The 19,404-nt window shown below is 56.6% G+C and overlaps 1 protein-coding gene across 2 annotated transcripts; it reads left to right on the forward strand.

The window, feature by feature from the left end:
- The first annotated feature begins 5,411 nt into the window (after positions 1-5,411).
- On the forward strand, positions 5,412-19,355 carry Sh3bp1 (SH3 domain binding protein 1). 2 transcript variants are annotated; one of them, XM_076556262.1, is made up of 18 exons: positions 5,412-5,620; positions 6,782-6,824; positions 7,025-7,129; positions 8,190-8,266; positions 8,498-8,609; positions 8,703-8,779; positions 9,187-9,331; positions 10,022-10,090; positions 10,318-10,408; positions 10,895-11,040; positions 11,699-11,810; positions 12,337-12,418; positions 12,508-12,588; positions 13,381-13,497; positions 14,069-14,166; positions 14,546-14,693; positions 17,143-17,234; positions 18,635-19,355. In XM_076556262.1, the coding sequence occupies exons 1-18, from the start codon at positions 5,562-5,564 to the stop codon at positions 19,030-19,032; spliced, it is 2,052 nt and encodes a 683-aa protein (XP_076412377.1). In that variant the 5' UTR covers positions 5,412-5,561; the 3' UTR covers positions 19,033-19,355. The 2 variants fall into 2 exon arrangements, with proteins under 2 accessions (XP_076412377.1, XP_076412378.1); XM_076556263.1 differs by having other exon boundaries at positions 5,423-5,620; positions 9,099-9,331.
- Positions 19,356-19,404: the final 49 nt, after the last annotated feature.

The raw sequence follows: 19,404 nt of genomic DNA on the forward strand, positions 1-19,404 counted from the left end.
CCAGTCTGAAAAGTTCCCACCTGGGGCCTCAGACTTGACTCCAGTGTAATCTTGATAGATGGCCCCTGAATGGGTGAGGGGAGGCATGAGGTCGTGGGACCATGAATTTGGGAGTTCCATGAATTGGTGTGCTGGTTCCAAAGTCGCTCACGGACTTGCCCTCCCTTTCTAGGTTCCTTGTTTAAAAGGGTCACAGGGTGGGGACCCAGAGAGCCAGTAAGGCCCCTTTGAGGGATCTGTAGGCCCAAGAGCCCAGGCTGCCATGTAAGAGGTACCCCTTCAGTTTCCCGGCCCAACCCCACCACTGGCTAAAGTGGCAATTAATGAGGCAATTCCACATAGTTTATCTAGTAGTCAAAAGGGGTTTATTTTGAGTTTATTTACAACAAGCAAAGGGAGTTGGTTACAGGAAATCCAGGAGAGGTGAGGCCTGGTCCAACGTGGTTCTCTGGAGAACTCTGATTTGGTCTGCAGTACCAGCATCCAGCATCTGGGATCATGAGGTAGCCAAGAGGGAGCAAGCATTTAAGCATTTCAGGTCTAAGGGGTCCCTGTCTCGGCCACGCCCCGGGCAGGGGCAGGTACCTAGCAGTCACCTGCTGCCTGCCTGCTAGGGGTGATGCTTCTGGGGTTGAAGCACAGATAATCACCCCTACATCTGGCCTCATCCTGGTCTGTCTATGAGCAAATCTCTGGAGCACTCCCATGCAGGTATGACCCATCTCAAAACCCGGCAGGAACTTAGGAGACTGGAACCTAGCACGGCACTCTCAGGAAGTGGGGGGACAAGGGACATCCCTGGAGGTGTGCATCTGTCTCAGCATGGGCACCCTGGGAAGTATCTTCTCTGTCTTTGAAAAGATGAACCCCATCACCACACCAGGGCAGCGGGACTTCCCAGACCTCACAGCCACACTTCCACTTCTGGGACCCTGGCCAGAGCCAGCAGTTAATTCTTTAGTAACCACAGGCTGCTCATCTTTTAGCAGAATCCAAGAGTGATGGGGAGCCTCTGCTACCCTGGGCCACCCTCTGTGGCCTCTACCCCCAGGGCAGCGGAGAGGAGCCACCCACCTTGGCATGCTGCTGAGAGTGCTGGCTGCAGCCTCCCCCTCCCCCTAACTTTGAGTCCTCAGAACTGCCCTGTGAGTGGGAGACTGTCCCAGCAATCTGGAGGAGGGGGTCTAGAGGGTAGATTGTCAGAGCCACCCGGGCCTGCCTTCCAGCCCTGACACCTGGCCTCCTTTGCTCCCAGCTGGGGTCAAGAGCACATATTGCCCCAGGGCTAGCAGTATCAGGAGGAGTCCCGCCTCAGCCCCACCCCAGGGTTCCTGGAAAGGCCTTTCGACTTGTGGAAGTGAGGGTGGGCAAGGGAGTTACCATAGCCCGAGGAAACACACCTGCTGCTGGCTGCCGTGGGCAGGAGCCTCCTCTGCTTGGAAGCTTTCTAGTATTGCCACAATCCAGCCATGTGGCAAAGTGTCTCAGCCGGTATGATAAAGCCAACAGCCTCCACCCCAGCCCGCCCACTGGCTGCCCTGACCACATCCGCTCAAGTCTCACTAGCAGATGCCAGCCAGACTGTCAGGGATGGCAGGCAAATCTGTGTGAAAGCTGGTCAGTCCCTCTGTGGCCATAGTGAGGGCAGGAGCAGAGGCCAGCCTCGAGGGAGTTTCCAGGCAATACCATGTGCGCAGCAGCAATGGCTCCGGGGCCTTAGGTCTGTCTTCTACATAGCCAACTAGTGTGCACATCTGGTCTGTACCTCTATCTGGTCTGGCCTGGGTCTGCACATCTGCCAAATGGAGGCAAAGATACCAACCTTAGGGGAGGGTGAACTAAGGGACATGCCAGTCAATTCTACTGTCCTACGGCAGCTGGACATACTTCACGGGCAACTGAGGCAGGGGTGGTCAAGGTTCTCGTCATTCCTGACTTTTGGTGGTTGAATAATGATGGAACAGCAGATAGTGCCAGGCGCTTTTCTGAGAATTCTACATGCTTAATTCCTGTAATCCCATTAAGCTTGTGGTGTTTGTGGCTGAGGGGTGAGCTGTCTTATCCAAGGTCATTCAGTTAGAGTGCTGGCGAGAGACAGTCCCCCAAGTCCCATGCTCTTCTTTGGGGATGCAAATAATCACTCATCTGATAGCATCCAGATCAGTCCTGACACCATACTGCTGAGCTACTGAGCTCCAAAGGGCTCAGCCATGAGCTAGACCAGACCAGGCTGGCTGGCACTCCACCCAAGTCAACAGGCCCGAAGTTTGGGGGAGGGTCCAAGGAGGGGTTAGCTGGAGAACTCGGAGGCTCTTCTGTGGTACAGTTCTGAAGTCCGTGATCGTGTTTTTGGGTGGTTCCTAGCAGCATATATCTGTAATATCTGCTACTGAGGAGGCAAGAGCATTGCAAGTTCAAGACCAATTGGGCAACTTAATGAGACTTTCTCCTAAAATTAAAAAAAAAAAAAAAAAGGAATGGTGGGGTTGCTCAGTGGGTAGCGGTACCGGCCATCAAGCATGGGGACCCGAGTTCGACCCCTGGGCCCAACATGGTGGAAGGAGAGAACAGACTTCCATAAGCTATCCTCTGACACCCTATGAGAGTAATGTTTACACATGTGCACACAAGTACACACTGAATAAAAAAATGTGATTAAGGGAGCTGGAGAGCTGGCTCAAAGAACCAGGTTCAATTCCCAGCATCCACATGGTAGCTTACCGTGATCTATAATTCCAGTTCCAGGGGACTCAACACCCTTTTCTGGCCTCCACAGGCACTGCACACTCATGATACATGGACATACTTGCAGGCAAAACACCCGTATACATAAAATGAAATTAAATTTAAAAAATTAATTTGCTGGGTGTTGGTAGCGCATGCCTTTAATCCCAGCACTCATACTTGGAGGTAGAGGCAGGTGGATCTCTGTGACTTTGAGGCCAGCCTAGTCTACAGAGGGAGTTCCAGGCCACCAGAGCTATACAGAGAAACCCTGTCTTGAAAAACTAAAAAAAAAAAAAAAAAATGCCGGGCGGCGGTGGCACACGCCTTTAATCCCAGCACTTGGGAGGCAGAGGCAGGTGGATCTCTGTGAGTTCGAGGCTACGTCGGTCTACTGAGCGAGTTCCAGGACAGGCACCAAAACTACACAGAGAAACCCTGTCTCAAAATCAAAACAAAAACAACAAAAATTTAATTTAAATTTTGTTTAGAGAGATCTGAGGCTGGGACTCAGTGGTGGAGCACTTGCCAAGCAGCACAAAGCCTTGGGTTTGATCCCTAGTACAAAACCAAAATATCCACCCAGCCCCACAAAAGACAGCCCAACCCAGCTATGATCCCAGCATTTACTAATCAAAACTTTCTGATTACAACATCCTTTGAAGGAATAGCCTGTGATCCAACCTTTGGGGCTTCCAACCTTCTATGATTCAACCAATGTGACAAAAGAGGCCTTCCTTACAAGGTCACCCAGCCCAGAAACACAGCAGCACATCTGGGCAGACGCAGAAGGGCCCTGGGTCCGGCTTCAGGGAAAGCTAGAGCTGGGGACTGGGGGCTGGGCAGAGGTGGGTGGCTTGATAATATACTCTGGTCATTTCTGAAAACAAAACAAAACAAACAAACAAACAAACCTGCTTTTCAGCCCAGGGAGCTGTCCCCTCCCCAGGCTAGAGTCAGGACTAGGCCCGGACAAGCCTGGGAGGCATAGGGTATAAGCCAGACCTGCCCTCGGGAACTTCCAGCCCAGCCAAGCAACCTGATAGCCTGACAAGCCCTGAACTTGCAGGCAGAAGCATCATGGAGTTCAGAGACCTCCCTAGGGGCAAGAAGATGACATCTGGAGCCAAGCCGCTGACCTGGGAACCACTCGCTCACCCATCAGAGCGCGCCCATTGCCAAGTCAGGGAAAACTGAACCGCAAGAATGTTCTGGGTAGGACCTAGATGGTGGGAAAGAAAAGGGCCAGGACCAGAAGCAAGGCATCGCAAGTCTGACGTCAGGAGGCCAGGTCTACACCGCTCTGGTGTCTCCATGAGTGTACCCCAAAGCTGGACCTCTCTCAAGGGGTCTTCTACCACCCCTTCTCCAAACACTGGTCAGCAGCCTTCCCATTGGGAAAAGAGAGGGAGGGGAGGAACCTGGCCTGCCATCTCATATCCCCACCCACAGAGCCAGGATTCCGGTGATTGGGGGGGGGGGGGCGGGGGCTGTTCCTAGCCAGGATGTTCTGGTCCTTTGCAGCAGCTGCTGGGACCCCTCTGGGCTCCTGCCAGCCTCAATAGGAGTTCATGAATGAGTAAAGGGGCTGCCTGCTTCCAGTGAGTGACCCCCAGGTGCCAGGCCTGTGTTGAGGGTAGGGTTTGCAGAGATGTCTGGAGCAAAGGGGATGCCTTTGAGAAGCACGCCGGGGCTGTGTACCCCCACACAGTAGGTGCTCAAGTGGTATGGCTCTGAACTGAAACTAACAGAGTAAAAGGTGCCGATGTGGGGCTCAGGGCTTCCTGTGGCCTCCCCCCCCCCCCCGCCCTCCCCAAGCCTGAAGGGTGCACGGGGAGCCAGCTGGCTGTTGCCCATGGGGCTCTCTTGCCCTGTAGTGACTACCAGTTGTGAACACCTCCTGTATTCCCAGGCTGGTCTTCAGCGGCACGTTCTAAAGAGAAAACTTCTATTGGGTTTGGGGGTTCAGAGCAGCATCCATATTAGTGCCTAACAAGAAGGATGGGCAGGGACCAGGGACCGTTTTGCCAGGAGGGATCAGAAAGAGCTTTACAAATGGAGGAAACTGTCCAAGCTGAGGACCCTTAAAGTGGAGGAACTCTAAGGCTGAGGAGCAGGCCCGGGTATCTTGTTTACCCTGTGGCATGGGCTAGTCCAGGACATGTGTCCCCAACAAGCCACTATACACAGTGAATGAGGAACTTTAGGGACCGGTCCAAGGACAGTAGTCTCTGGTGGTCCCAGGTAGCCCAGGTTCCCAGCCACTGGTCCAGCAGGCATGAGGAATGGCCAGGGAATGGTATGGGGGAAGAAGTCTCCAAGGAGCATCCCCTGGTGACTGGCCTGCACAGGTCCCAAAAGCCTGCTCCGGGCCTGTCCCTTCAAAGCACGGAGCCTTCTTTCCTCTTTAAGAGAGCAAAGGTTGTTTATATCCAGGGCAGCGGTGGCTGGAGCGGCTTACCTGCTTCCCGCCACCCGCCGCCGCAGCCGGGCAGGGTGCAGGAAGGAGGATCCCGCACTCGATCTGCGGTACCGCAGAGAGACAGACCGACAGACACTCGCCAGGCGACCGGCCGGGGGGTCGTTGGGGCCCGGAAGCCGCGACCGAGCGAGACTCCAAACTTGGAGAGAGGAGTGACCTGGGGGCCGGGGGCGGAGTCGTGAGCGGGGGAGGAGAGCGCCAGCGCCAGCGCCAGCCAGAGGAGCGCGGCGGCCCAGGAAGCCAGAGCGCCGCCCACCCATCCGGGGCGAAGCGCGCGGGGAAGCAGGCTGGGCCGGGGGCTGCCAGCCTCAACCCCCCACGGCGACCCCTCGACCCCCCCCAGCCCGGACCCAAGATGATGAAGAGGCAGCTGCACCGCATGCGGCAGCTGGCCCACACGGGCAGCCTGGGACGGTGAGTGTCACCCTCTTCTAGCCCCGCTGTCGCCCCGCAGGACCTGAGCGGGCGCAGGAGAGTGGGGAACCCGTCACGGAGGTCGGGGACATCTGGGCAGCGGCCCTCTGGCATGCCAGAGCCCTGACCTCGCTTCCTGGCGTCTGAAGCCCCTGTGGTCGCACAGGCACAGCTGGCCTTTGCGCGGGGGAAGGCACCTCCATTCCTGGTTGGAAAGGCTGCAGGGAGCAGAATGCGCCCTAAGCCCGGATGCTGCCCGGAGCCTCATTTGTCCCCTCTGGTCAATGGGAACAGTTAACTATCTCTTAACTGCAGGGCTGGGGAGGAACAGAGCTGATCGGGGGCCCCCAGACCCTGGGGGAAGGGACTAGCAGTGTTCTGGCCTGGGGAGGAGGGGCCTGCTCTGCGCTGTGCTGGGTGTCCGTCCCCTCCCCCAGCCCAGGGGCCTCCTGCTTCTGCTTTTCGCCCGCTCAGGTAGAGGCACCCCCTGGTCTCCTCGGTCCCCAGCTCCAGAACTAGGGGAGCGGAAGTTTGGGGAGTTTCTCGGAGCTTTTCTCTCGGCTCCTCTTCCCCAGCCTGGGAGTTCCCCATTCTTTGGGCCCAGGGAGGGAGTATCCAGAAACTTGATCCAGTCCCACGATAGACAGCATAGACACCTGCGTGCACCTACGAAGCCGGGCCACGTTGCTCTGAACCCTTGTCCCTATGTGTCCCTGGGCAGAGTCCCGGGACCTGCCCACAGCTGCAGCCCAATGTCGTGTGCCTGTGGGCCTGACCACCCCAGAGGCCCGCTTCCACACTTCCCGTTCTGGGGGCCAGCAGAGGCCTCCTCTTTCCGGGGCAGGCAAACAAATTGGGGGCTGGGGAGAAGAGAAACTTTTCCTCTGGGTCCCAAAGCTGAGCCCTGGGTAGCTCACTCCTGCCCTGCCGGTGTCCTGGGTCCACCCTCTCCCAGGGCACACAGCCCTGGGTGGAGGAGGAAGCAGGCATGCATCCTCTAAAACCCATGGAATGTGCTCCAACTGCGGTGGAGACAGGCCACCCAGGCTTGGTGGGTCCTGGAGGCAACTGGGGGTCCAGGTGCCAGATGCAGGGCAAGAGGGAGGCAGTGGGTTTCCTAACCCAGACTGACTCAGCAGAAGCCCCCCCCTCCCCCCACAGCACCCCAGAGACTGCCGAGTTCTTGGGTGAGGACCTGCTGCAGGTACGTGCCTGGGCGGGCTGGGCTGGGCTGGGAGGCAGGTCCGTGCAGGCTGTCCGTATAGAGAGAGGCTGACAGGCGGGGACAGCAGTGGAGGGCCGGGTTGAGTCATTCCCTGATGGCCAGGGGAGCCCCGGGAGGGAAGAGAAAAGTGATTCTTGCGCTGAGGGAGACAATCCACAGTCCCTACGTGTACCTCCCAGGTGGAGCAGCGCTTGGAGCCTGCCAAGCGAGCCGCTCACAATGTTCACAAGCGGCTGCAGGCCTGTCTACAGGGCCAGAGCGGGGCCGACATGGACAAGCGGGTGGTAAGTGGGGGGTCCCCAGGAGGAGGGTCCTGAGCGGGGAGGGGTAGGGTGGGAATGAGGCCCTCTGGTCGGTGGTGAGCTGCAGCTTCTGAAGTTTGCTCCCAACCAGCACACCCTCCGGGCGTCCTAGGTGGGCGGAGCACCATATGAGCTGGATGGAGGATGCTGTCTGTTACCCAACAGGCAGCATTTATTGACTCCCGCCAGACTGTTGCTAAGACGCTGATGCTTTGTCTCCCCAACAGCCCTGGCAAAAGTCTCTTGTACAAGTCGCTTGTGTATAATGGGAAACCAAGGCCTAAATGTACTAACCCACGATCACAGCCAGCAAGTGGCAAAGTGACCCTGCGGTCCCTCTGATTGTAAAATGTAGTGTGTAGTGTTCTCCATAACTCCGGGAGGGCGGGGGGAGTACAGGGATGGTTAAAAATTCATGTGGCTGGAGCTGGAGCCTTGGCTCAGCAAAAGCATTTGCTCTTGCAGAGACCTGGGTTGGGTTCCCACCGCCCACAGGGTTCACACTGTCCAGTCCCATTCCCTGGGACTCTGAAACCCTCTCCAATGCTCGGAAGGCGGCAGGCATGCCTGCCCTCCCCTAGAAGGGCCTGGGTGTGAGGCAATAGGCAGGCTTGGAGAGCTTGAGCTAGGTGGTGACCTGATTAACAACCTATGCCCTCGGGCAGGAGGGAAAGGAGTGAGGGCCATCTCACCCCCAGCCACAAGGCCAGCTCTTCTCTTTGCAATGGTGTGACCTTGGGGCAGCTTCCTGCTCCCTCCCTCTGCATGCCCCTCCCCTAGTCTTTGTGGGATTCATCATCCCTTCTTGCCTAGTCAACCCGGGGTAGGTGGGAGATCTTGTGCATGAGACACAGACAGACACACACACATGCATGCATGCACACATGCACATCATCCAGTTTCCACTTTACCTGTGACTGTGTACTTGATTGGTTGGCTCCTCCCTCTGCTGGGGTGTGGGTGTGGCCAGATGCTCTGGGCATCTGTTGGGTGGAGGAGGAGGCTGGTAAACTCACCCTCCCTCACCCTGTCCCCCCTGCAGAAGAAGCTTCCTCTCATGGCTCTTTCCACCACGATGGCTGAGAGCTTCAAAGAACTGGACCCCGATTCCAGCATGGGGTGAGCATGGACAGGGGCCTGGCTCGTCACTAGAGAGGATGCCAGGAAGCGAGGAGGGGGTCAGATCAGCCAGAGTGTCTACCTCGAAAGGATGCCCAAGCTGGGAGCAATGTCCAGGTCACCAAGACCCGGGAAAGCAGAGAATGGAGAGGCGGGGACCTTCAAGTATTTCTAGGTGGAGGTGAGGAGCCAGGGGACCCTTCCTTGGCCCATTGTGCTGTCTGTCCACAGGAAGGCCTTGGAGATGAGCTGTGCCATCCAGAACCAGCTGGCCCGAATCTTGGCTGAGTTTGAGATGACCCTGGAGAGAGATGTCCTGCAACCGCTCAGCAGGCTGAGCGAGGTGACCCTGTGCCCCAGCCCCAGCCTCCCTGGCCTCCTGCTCCCCATGTCCCGCCCACCCAGGCCCCTGAACCCTCCTTGTGTCTACCCTCAGGAGGAGCTGCCTGCCATCCTCAAACACAAGAAGAGTCTGCAGAAGCTGGTGTCCGATTGGAACACCCTCAAGAGCAGGTGGGCACCTAGGTCAAACCATAGGAGGGCTCTGCAGGCCCCATTGGGTACCTGTGGCCATACTGGTCCTCAGGAACACATGTGGTAAAGACATATATATATGTGAGGGTGTGCATGTGCTCCCTTGTGCCACGGGTGACCCCAAAACTAGAAAACCACTAGTTCCCAAGATCCTTATATGGTTGTAGGGCTCCTCCCCTGCATTCAGGAGCTGGGTAGCTGTGGTCACCAGGAACACCACAAGAGGGAGCCCTACAGCACTTTGGCCTAGTCTGGGCAGAGGCCCAAGGAGTTTCTGTTTTGCCTCTATAAACCCTAGAGTCCTGTGTGATTACGTGTATGGAGGGGACACTTAGCTCTGGCCATGCAATGGGGCCAGTGACCACCCACCTTGGGACCCTCCCCAGGCTCAGCCAGGCAGCCAAGAACTCAGGGAGCAGCCAAGGCCTGGGTGGCGGCCCAAGCAGTCACAGCCACCTCACCACCGCCAACAAGGTGGAGACACTGAAGGAGGAAGAGGAGGAGCTAAAGAAGAAGGTGGAGCAGTGCAAGGTGAGGTCACGTGGGGTCTCCGTGCAGGTGACAGCTGCGGGTGCCCTGTCCATTTTACAGAGGGGAAACCCGAAGCTCAGAGCAGGGGCCGAGACTGGCCACGGCAGCCCTGAGTTTTGAATCCAGGCAGTCAGGGGTCAGAATCCACGTGGTGGAGCGCCACCCCAGAGGCTCTGCCATCCTTGTCCCGTGCATTAACGGCTGGGACGTCGCCACTGGGACTCTCAGTGTCTCCTGAGTGAGTGAATGAATGGTGTTTGCTGAATGAATGAATGGATGAATGAATGAATGAATGAATGAATGAATAGCATTTGTTTGACAAATGGGGGTTTGAGAGAATGAATAGCGTTTGCTGGGTGGGTGAATGAATGGGTGAGTGGTTACTGAATGAATGAATGAATGAATGAATGGTGTTCATGAAGCGAGTGAATGAAGGGTGGATGGGAGAGTGAGTGCGTGGTGAATGAGAACACAATGTACTAAGGATCTGAGAACCCAGTGTAAACAACTGGAAGCCATAAAGCCTCAAGAATATGAGTCGGTCGGTCGGGTGGGCAGGGCCCAAGTGTAGACCCTGGCCGAGAGAGAAAGCTGACTGGGAGCTCCCCTGCGGCAGGTTACTGACTCTCCAGTGGTCAGCCTCCCTGCCAGACCCCCAGCCTCAGCTGCCCTCTCCCCTCTGTCCCCAAGGATGAGTACTTGGCCGACCTGTACCACTTCTCCACCAAGGAGGACTCCTACGCCAACTACTTCATTCACGTGAGTCCATGGCCCAGCTCCAGCCACCTGGAACTCGGGGGGCATGCCACAGGGAAGGACTTCTGGGCCCCCGAAGGGATGGTGGGTGTCTGTTCTGGAGACCCCAGGGACAGCGGGTGTCTGTTCTAGAGACCCCAGGGAGTGTGTGTGTGTGTGTGTGTGTGTGTGTGTGTGTGTGTGTGTCCCGTTTCCCTCATGTCTCTGGGGCATGTCCTTTGTCCCCACAGCTCCTGGAGATCCAGGCTGATTACCATCGCAGGTCACTGACCTCGCTCGACACGGCCCTAGCTGAGCTGAGAGACAACCACAGCCAAACAGGTGGGGACATGAGTGAGCCGGCCTCACGCCTCTGAGCCTCGTGAACTTAGGGCTCTGTAAACGCTTGCCCCTTAGCCAGACGCGGTGGCTCTCTGTGTTCAAAGCCAGCCTAGTTTTCATAGAGAGTCCCTGGACAGCCAGGGCATCCTGCCTGGAGAAACAAACCCAAAACGTTTGTTCCTTATCCAGAAAGGCAGGAGGGAGCCATGGGTGAGCTGGGAGCTGAGAGAGGGCTGGATTAGGGCTTTGTGGATGGGTTTTCTCTGCTGTGGAGAGGGAACAGGACAGGAGCCAGGAGACCTTCTAGAAGGTTGGTTTCTGGACGGGGCAGGCCGGCGGAGATGGGCAGATGCAGGAGGTAGGCTAGATGGTTGTGTGTGCCACTGAGGCAGGGTGGAAGGTCGATTCCTGGGGGTGGCCTGTCTGCCCTGGCCCTACTGCCTGGGGCAGGAAGAACCAGGCCGCTGATGGGTCTCATTTCCACAGATCTCTCCCCCTTGATGACGGCTGCCCCCGTCTCCAGGGTCTATGGGGTGTCCCTGAGAACCCACCTGCAAGAGCTCGGTCGTGACATCGCCCTGCCCATCGAGGCCTGTGTCCTAATGCTGCTGTCAGAGGGCATGCAGGAGGAGGTGAGAGCCCAGGCATGGGGGGTGGGAGTGGGAGGTGGGGGTGGGGGGGGCCCCATGCTGCTCCTCTGCTGGTATCCACACACAGTTCCCCTCTCAGGGGGAGGCATAACCTCCCATTGCTGAACTGACCCTGACTCACTGAATGGCACGACAGGGGCCTGGTACTGTGCCACGGGTAACTGAGCAGTCCCTGCTCCAGTTACTACTCCCAGTGGTCCTGGGTGTGTGTGTGGGGGGGTTCTCCATGGCTCTGTCTGGCCAGGGGGAGACAGGCAATGAGTCACATGAGGAACCAGGGGTCCTCAGTCCAGTCCTTGTCACATGCTGGCCCTTTCCTGAAGATGGACCCCTGCCTGGGTGAAAAATTACCCAATGGGAGGATTGCAGGCTCCCCACTAGTCATAATGAGACCCCCCCTTTCCCTTCCACCCCTAAGGAGACTTCTGTTCCCTCCCGTTCTCCCAGCCCCCTCACACACACCCTGCCATTTCCCAGGCCTGCCCTGTGCTCAGACTTCCAGACCTTGATAGTTGAGAGGGTCCATAGACACCGTGATGCCTCCTCTGACCACCACCTGCCCAGTGGGGACACGGAGGGCCAGCAGCCTGCTCCCGCCCCGCCCTCTGTGACACACAGAGTGTCTCTTCTTGCACCCCAGGGCCTCTTCCGTCTGGCTGCCGGGGCCTCCGTGCTGAAGCGTCTCAAGCAGACAATGGCCTCAGATCCCCACAGCCTAGAAGAGTTCTGCTCAGACCCCCATGCTGTGGCAGGTACCTGATCCGCTGGGAGCTGGAGGCAGAATGGGAATGGGCAGAGCTGCCTGGGGGGACACTCTCAGAGTTTGGCTTTAGGCCTGAAATGCTACCAAGGAGACACCTTGGGATGCAGGTCTGTGACGAACCCTCTGAAGTGTCTGTGCATTTTTTGGCGGGGTGGGAACATGCTTACTAAGTATTATGTTAAAAGGGCCTGGGACCCAAAGAAACTATCAAGATTTAGACATGTTAGTAGACTACAAGCTGGAGGTTCCTTCCAAGTGGAGAGAGCTGGGTCCTTGGGCATATAGAAGTGGGAGTTGGAGCCGGGCAGGGGCCGCGCACGTCTTTAATCTCAGCCCTCGGGAGGCAGAGGCAGGAGGATCTCTGTGAGTTCGAGGCCAGCCTGGTCTACAGAGCGAGATCCAGGACAGGCACCAAAATTACACAGAGAAACCCTGTCTCAAAAAACAAACAAACAAACAAAAAGAAGTGGGAGTGTTGGGGGGCTGCCTTACACCTTCTCCTGGCCTTGTTTCAGGTGCCCTCAAGTCCTATCTCCGGGAACTGCCAGAGCCCCTGATGACCTCTGACCTCTATGACGACTGGATGAGGGCAGCCAGGTGAGGAGGTGGGGGACGAGGGGAGTGGGGAGGTGAAAGCACTAACAATGTGGGCCCGGGCTGGCTCATCGGTGAGTCTCCCTTTTCAGTCTGAAGGAGTCTGGGGCTCGCCTGGAGGCCCTCGGTGATGTTTGCAGCCGTCTGCCGCAAGAGAATTTCAACAACCTCAGGTGAGCCCTGGCCCACCCCTACCCACCCAGTCCCACAAAGCTTTGCTTTTGACTCTAGCCCTGGGTTGCGCCTGAGCACAGAACCTCACCCGAGATGTCCTGGTCCTGTCTTTTATATTAGACTGTATCCCGGGACACACAAACGCAGCCAGCTCATGCCTATAATGCCAGCACGAGGGAGGCTGAGACGGGAGGCCGGGTGTGAGGCCAGCCTGGGCTACAGAGTGAGACCCATCTTAAGCAAAAATAATCAGGCTGGAGATGTAGCTGTGGGTAGAGTACTTACCTCGCACACCTAGCGTGCACGAAGCCAGCGTGGGTTTGCTCCTCAGCTCGCTGTGAACTGGAGGTGTTGATGCGTGCCTGCAGTTACTTACAGGAGGCGTGAAGATCAGAACCTCAAGGGTCATCCTTGGCTGTAGAGAGTTCGAGACCAAGCTGGTCTATGAGACTTTGTGTCAAAAGGCAAACAAACGAACAACTCTCTTGAACTGGTGGGGTCAGGTTGCCTGGCTGCAGAGCCCACCCCCGCCACTCCCTGACCCTGGGCACTCAGCCTCGTGTCAGCAATGGAGACGGTCCCCACTGCCTGCGGCAGCCAGGAGGTTCTCAGCTTAGTCCTCCTCTCACATACAGTTGGCACTCAGAAAATAGATCAGAAGGAACTCAGCTGGGAAAAACTTAACCATGCCGCGCGGTATCTGTTCCCCTCTGGAAACCCTAGGGTAGGACGTTCTCAGGCCTGTAAGGGCATCCTGGGTGCACATTTATGACCCTCTCCTACCCACCCAGGTACCTGATGAAGTTCCTGGCACTACTGGCAGAGGAGCAAGAGGTGAACAAGATGACACCCAGCAACATCGCCATTGTCCTGGGGCCCAACCTGCTGTGGCCTGCTGAGAAAGAAGGGTGAGAGCCGGGACTGACCACAGGAGCTTAGTCGCCGGCCTCTGATTTCCCCAGGTCCCACTTCCCTATCTCTGCAGTGGGTGGAGCAGTTCTTCATCCTGAAGCTGCTGTGAAGAGCAGCCTGAGGGATTAGGGTAATGGTAGTGATGGGGTCCCTCTGTGGTGATCTGGTATGGGTGCTGGAAAGCACGAGGTATGAGTTGAGCCTGACTCCCAACCTTCCAGACGTGAGCCCTGGAGAGATTATGTACATTCTAAGGGGAGTTGCTCTGGGAATTAGATGGGAAATGCTTTACAAACTGTAAGGTGCAGTGATACGTGAGAATCGTCATTACTTTCCAGGCTACAGACAGATGGCAAGGTGGCTTCCCATGTGCTGAATTATAGTTGCTTATTAGGGTCAATCAATCCAAGAACTGTGGAGAAGGAGCCCAGAATTGATTAGTGATGTCTGTCATAGGTGAAGGCGTGGGAGATGGGGTATGTGAGCTATACATGTGCTATCAACCATGTCCAGCAGAGTCGCACCATGTTGGGGGTCACTAAAATTCTTGCTTCTCTTTTGTGCCAGGGATCAGGCCCAACTGGATGCAGCCTCTGTGTCCTCAATTCAGGTGGTGGGTGTGGTCGAGGCCCTGATACAGAATGCAGACACCCTCTTCCCTGGAGGTGACGTCCTTCCTTCATGTCATCTCTAGTCCTCTACCACCCTGGACTCCAGCCCAGTCTCAGTCCCTGGTTGCCCCCACAAACTCTCCTTGTGGCTTAGAAGAAGCTGCTTTTTCACACGGGGCCTCAGTTTTTCATCTGTGAAATGGGAATAGTCCTGCCTGACCCGTGGGAGTGGAAAAGCCAAGGGCCATCCCATCATTTCAGGGAAAGGGAGTCGCCCTGGCTCAGGCTGGCAAAAGTTACGACCTTGAGCTGGGTGGGCAGCAGTGGCGCACGCCTTTAATCCCAGGACTAGAGAGGCAGGGGCAGGTGGATCTCTGAGTTCCAGGCCAGCCTGGGGGTGGGTGACCTTGACACCTGTCCATTCTACTTCTAGACATCAACTTCAGTGTATCAGGCATCTTCTCAGCCCTGGCCCCCCAGGAGAAGGTCAGTAGCCAACGAACCGCAGAGGAATCGCCACCTGCTGCTGCGCCTGCGCCAGCTGCCACCCCAGCTCCCGCCCCGACACCTTCGAAAGAAAGGTAAGGGTGAAGCAGCATGAATGAATAGCCTCTTCATGGCCACACAGACATGCGCCTGGGGCGCTGTCTCTGAGGACTTAGGAATGTCAAGGCAGTATTTGTCCTGCAGATCTGGTCCCACTGGTTAGAGTGGGTGGGAGGAGCCCGCTCGTAGCCTTAAACGTGTTCCCTTCGTCATCGCATGGCTATTTCTGTAGCACCTACTACGTGCCAGGTGTTGTTCACGCCCTGAGACTTCAGGGAATTGGGAGGGGGTGGTTGGGATTTATAACTGTCCTGTATCTAATTCTGTAAGTCTAGAAGGGTTTTGTGGCACAGGCAGGTGTCCTCAGTGGCCCACACCACGGCCGTGGGCTCCCTCAGAGGAGGCAAACATATGCTACCCCCCAGCCCTTGCCTTGGGTGGGGCAGGGAGAAGGGACATACCCATCTTCATCCCTGTGATATCAGGCTGGATGCATGCTCTGCCGAGGGGTGGGGCAGTATGTGGGCGGGTGGAGAGCTGCAGCAGTTGGGTAGGCCAGGGAGGCCTCCCTGGAATCCAGGCTCTGGAACTGGCCCTGTAGACCAGGCTAGCCTTGAACTCAGAGATCTGTCTGCCTCTGCCTGCCTCCCAAGTGCTGGGATTAAAGGCGTGCGCCACCACCGCTGCCCGGCTTGATGTAGGCTTTCTACTGCTGCTCACATCCTCTCTCTGCCCTCTGTTGACAGAACGTCCCCCTAAAGATCACATGGAGGTCTAGGGGGTGCCCCTTAACTGGTAGAGTACTTGCCCGGTTCAAGCCTCAGCACTGCGTAGAATGGGCATGGTGGTGCTTACCTGTAATCCCAGCCCTGGAGGGGTGCAGGCAGAAGTTCAGGATCATCTCCCCCTACACTGAAAGTTCAAGGCCAGCCTGGGCTGCACGAGACAGTCTCAGAAAGGAAAAAGAAGGCACCTGGAGAGCCAAGGCAGAGAGGTCACCTTGCATTCCACCTCCCACTCTGTCCCACTCTGTCCCGGTGGATTGTCCCCTAGATTACATCTCAGTCATGGCTTTTGTCCTAGGCTGCTCCCTGTTGCTATGATAAACATTGTGACCAGAACAGCTTGGCAGGGAAAGGGCTTATCTGGCTTTCACTTCCTGGTAGCAGTCTGTCAGGGGTGTCAAGCAGGAGCAGAGGCAGGAGAATGCTGCTCACTGCCTTGCTTGCCCTGACGGGTGCTCAGCCATCTTTCTTTCTTTCTCTCTCTCTCTCTCTCTCTCTCTCTCTCTCTCTCTCTCTCTCTCTCTCTTTTATTTTTTTAAGATTTATTTATTTAGCCGGGCAGTGGTGGCACGCACACCTTTAATCCCAGCACTTGAGAGGCAGAGGCGGGCAGATCTCTGTGAGTTCGAGGCCAGCCTGGTCTACAAAGTGAGTTCCAGGACAGCTAGAACTGTTACACAGAGAAACCCTGTCTCAAAAACAAACAAACAAACAAGATTTATTTATTTATTATATATACAGTGTTCTGCCTGCATATATAGCCACAGGCCAGAAGAGGGCACCAAAACTCATTACAGATGGTTGTGAGCCATCATGTGGTTGCTGGGAATTGAACTCAGGACCTCTGGAAGAACAGCCAGTGCTCTTAACTGTTGAGCCATCTCTCCAGACCCCAAAGCAAAGTTTCCTGCTCTTTGGAGACTAGTTTTTGTTGTTGTTGTTGTTGTTGTTTCTTTGTTTTTGGCGGGGGTGGGGGGGAAGGCATGGTTTCTCTGTGTAGTCCTGGCTGTCCTAGAACTTTCTCTATAGACCAAGCTGGCCTGGAACTTAGAGATCCGCCTGCCTCTGCCTCCTGAATGCTGGGATTAAAGGCGTGCGCCAGCACCTCCCATCAGCCAGCTCTCTTATACAGCTCAGAACCACCGTCCAGGGACTGCACGGCTCACTGTGAGCTGGGCCCTTCCACATCAATCAGACAGTTCCCCGGGCTGGAGAGATGGCTCAGTGGTTAAGATCACAGGCTGCTCTTCCAGAGAGGTCCTGAGTTCAATTCCCAGCAACCACATGGTGGCTCACAACCATCTGTAATGAGGTCTGGTGCCCTCTTCTGGCCTGCAGGCATACATGCAGACAGAACACTGTACACATAATAAATAAATAAGTCTTTAAAAAAAGACCGTTCCCCACAGACATGGCCACAGACCAGTCTGATTTGGGCAGTCCCTCAGCAGAAACTCCCTCTTTCCATGTGATTCTTGATTGTGTCGAGTTGACAATAAGTTCATTAGGACAGGCTTAATGGCCACAAACCCCACCAGTACCTGAAGCATCTACCGAGGGACGGAGAGGGAGGACAGAGTCTCCGCACAGCCGCAGGCAGTGGGGAGCAGGTCCTTCCACCCGACAGTTTGGAGTCATGCGGGATTCTGGGAGATCGCCAGGAGATGGCCAGGCTTGACCATCGCTGTCTTCTTGACAGGACAGAGTCGGAATTGCCCAAACCAGCTTCTCCCAAGGTCAGCAGGAGCCCCACAGAGATGGCTGCTTCAGCAGAGGACATGACCCGGCGAAGTAAGCTGGGTGTGGGAGAGAAGAGCCAGAGAGCCAGAAATCCCAGTCCCCCCATGACTTTAGCTCACCACAAAGGCCAGCAATAGACGGAGCGAGATGCTCAGGGTTTCCTGCCTGGCACTCTGGCCCCAGATTCCAGCTCGTACCCCTTGGGCAGGTGATGCTGCCGGCCTCCACACCCTGCTTTGTGCATTAGAAACTATAATTGCCCTGACCTTGAAGAGCTGCGTGAGCTGAGACCTCAGGGGGTGGGCAGGGCTCTGGCACACAGAAAAGTGCTCAGGAAAGGTAGCCAGTGTGATCGCGGTGGGTGTTCCAGCCCTCCAGAAGCCCGAGGACTACAAAGCACAGGGCCCAAACTGTGTTTAAGGGTAGAGGGAAGAGAGAGAGGCTTGGAAGGAGTCCAGGAGGCTCCTGAACTCTTCCAGCACACTCCTGTGTCAGCCTGGCCCAGAATGGACAGGTAAGAGCCAAGGGTCCATGTGGGGACTGGATCACTAGGGAGCCTTGACTCTTAGGCCCTGGGGACAAGGGGTTTCGAGCTGGGTGCATCATGCAGAGCTAGGAGAACAGCAGGAGGATTGTGCAGACCCACACAGGGACCTAGAAGACAGTCACCTGACCTGGCACTAGCTGCTGTGGGAGATTGGGGCTCTCACCCCATCTTACCAGTGAGGAAATGCCCCCCCCCCCCGCCCCCAAAGCAAAGGAGCCACTCCAAGACGGCCCAGTCCAGAGAGCCAGGGAGAGTTTTCACCTCAGCTCCACTTAGTCCCCCAGCTGTCTCACAAGGTCCAAGCTTGCCTGAGGACCTGGGACTTCTGAGGCAAGCAGGACCCATGTGTCAGCCGGGACGGGTGGCATTTATGTAGTCAACAGATGTGTGCCTGAACAGATGCTTGCCTGTGATAACCAGTGGCCACGTTGGGTTTATGTTCTAGGGAGAGGAACAAGTAAGGACCAAGTTAGATAAAGATGGACAAGGTAGCCGGGCGGTGGCGGCGCAGGCCTTTAATCCCAACACTCGGGAGGCAGAGGCAGGCGGATCTCTGTGAGTTCGAGGCCAGCCTGGTCTACAGAGTGAGTTCCAGGAAAGGCGCAAAGCTACACAGAGAAACCCTGTCTCAAAAAACCAAAAAAAAAAAAAAAAAAAGGACAAGGTAGTCTCAGATGACAAGTCCTCTAAAGCTAATAAAACCAGGAAAGGTGACTGTTACTGGGGTGGAGTCCGGGGGTGGGGTCCAGGGGCGCTATCATAAGCTGAGATGTTGAGGACCCCACAGAGTGAAAAGACACTATGATGAGGACCCCCTGTGGAAAGTGACCCCACCCCACCACACAGGAGGAACGCACCCAGACCCACGAACCCCTAACTTGCCTCTGTTTCGCTTCCTCCACAGCCAAGCGCCCGGCACCAGCCCGACCTACCATGCCGCCTCCCCAGCCCTCCGGGGCACGCTCGTCCCCTCCAGCTCCATCCCTGCCCCCCGGCTCTGGCAGTCCTGGCACTCCCCAAGCTCTGCCACGCCGTCTGGTAGGCACCAGCCTCCGGGCCCCCACGGTGCCTCCTCCGTTACCCCCCGTTCCTCCGCAGCCTGCCCGGCGCCAGAGCCGGCGTTTACCAGCCTCCCCGAGCCCGGCGTCCCCTGGCCCCGTCACCTCCAGCGCGCCTGCGCAGGTGGACCAGGGAGTCGGGGCAGAGGACAGAGGCGGCGCTGAGGCTGTAGGTGGGCACGCCACTCCTCCAATGCTGCCACCCCAGCCCCGGCCCAGGGGCCTCACCTCAGAGACGGATTGAGCAGGCCCTCCTGCCTGCCCAGTCCTCAGTGTCCCCTCCCTCCTCTTCTTGTCCTCCCGGGACAGCCCTTGCCCTGTGCCTAGGTGCCTGCTGGGTCGGCCCCCATGGCTAGCAGGGCTCAGGCCAGCCCTCTGCTTTCTGACCTTTGCCTCTTCCACTTTGAGCTTGGGGGGCTCCCACCTGACTCCCCACTCTCTGGCAGGGTCTCAAGGGAGCTACCAGAAGGAAGGATGGACTTGCCCATACCCACAGCCCTTTTATTTTTTCTCTTGCCAATGTATTTTTGTAAGGCTCATAAATAAATTATTTTTAGCAAAACTGGAGCGGCTGGCCAGACGATAGTGTCCTCCCCTGGAGAGACAGAATCTGCTG

This window comes from Peromyscus maniculatus, chromosome 20 (genome assembly GCF_049852395.1).
Source record: "Peromyscus maniculatus bairdii isolate BWxNUB_F1_BW_parent chromosome 20, HU_Pman_BW_mat_3.1, whole genome shotgun sequence".
NCBI classification, from domain to species: Eukaryota; Metazoa; Chordata; class Mammalia; order Rodentia; family Cricetidae; genus Peromyscus; species Peromyscus maniculatus.

Excerpts from the sequence above, each read along its gene's own strand:
- Sh3bp1 (XM_076556262.1), top strand. The coding sequence starts at position 5,562 with ATGATGAAGAGGCAGCTGCACCGCATGCGGCAGCTGGCCCACACGGGC. Across the intron at positions 10,091-10,317 it reads ACGCCAACTACTTCATTCAC|CTCCTGGAGATCCAGGCTGA; the intron begins GTGAGTCCATGG and ends TTGTCCCCACAG. Across the intron at positions 13,498-14,068 it reads TGGCCTGCTGAGAAAGAAGG|GGATCAGGCCCAACTGGATG; the intron begins GTGAGAGCCGGG and ends CTTTTGTGCCAG.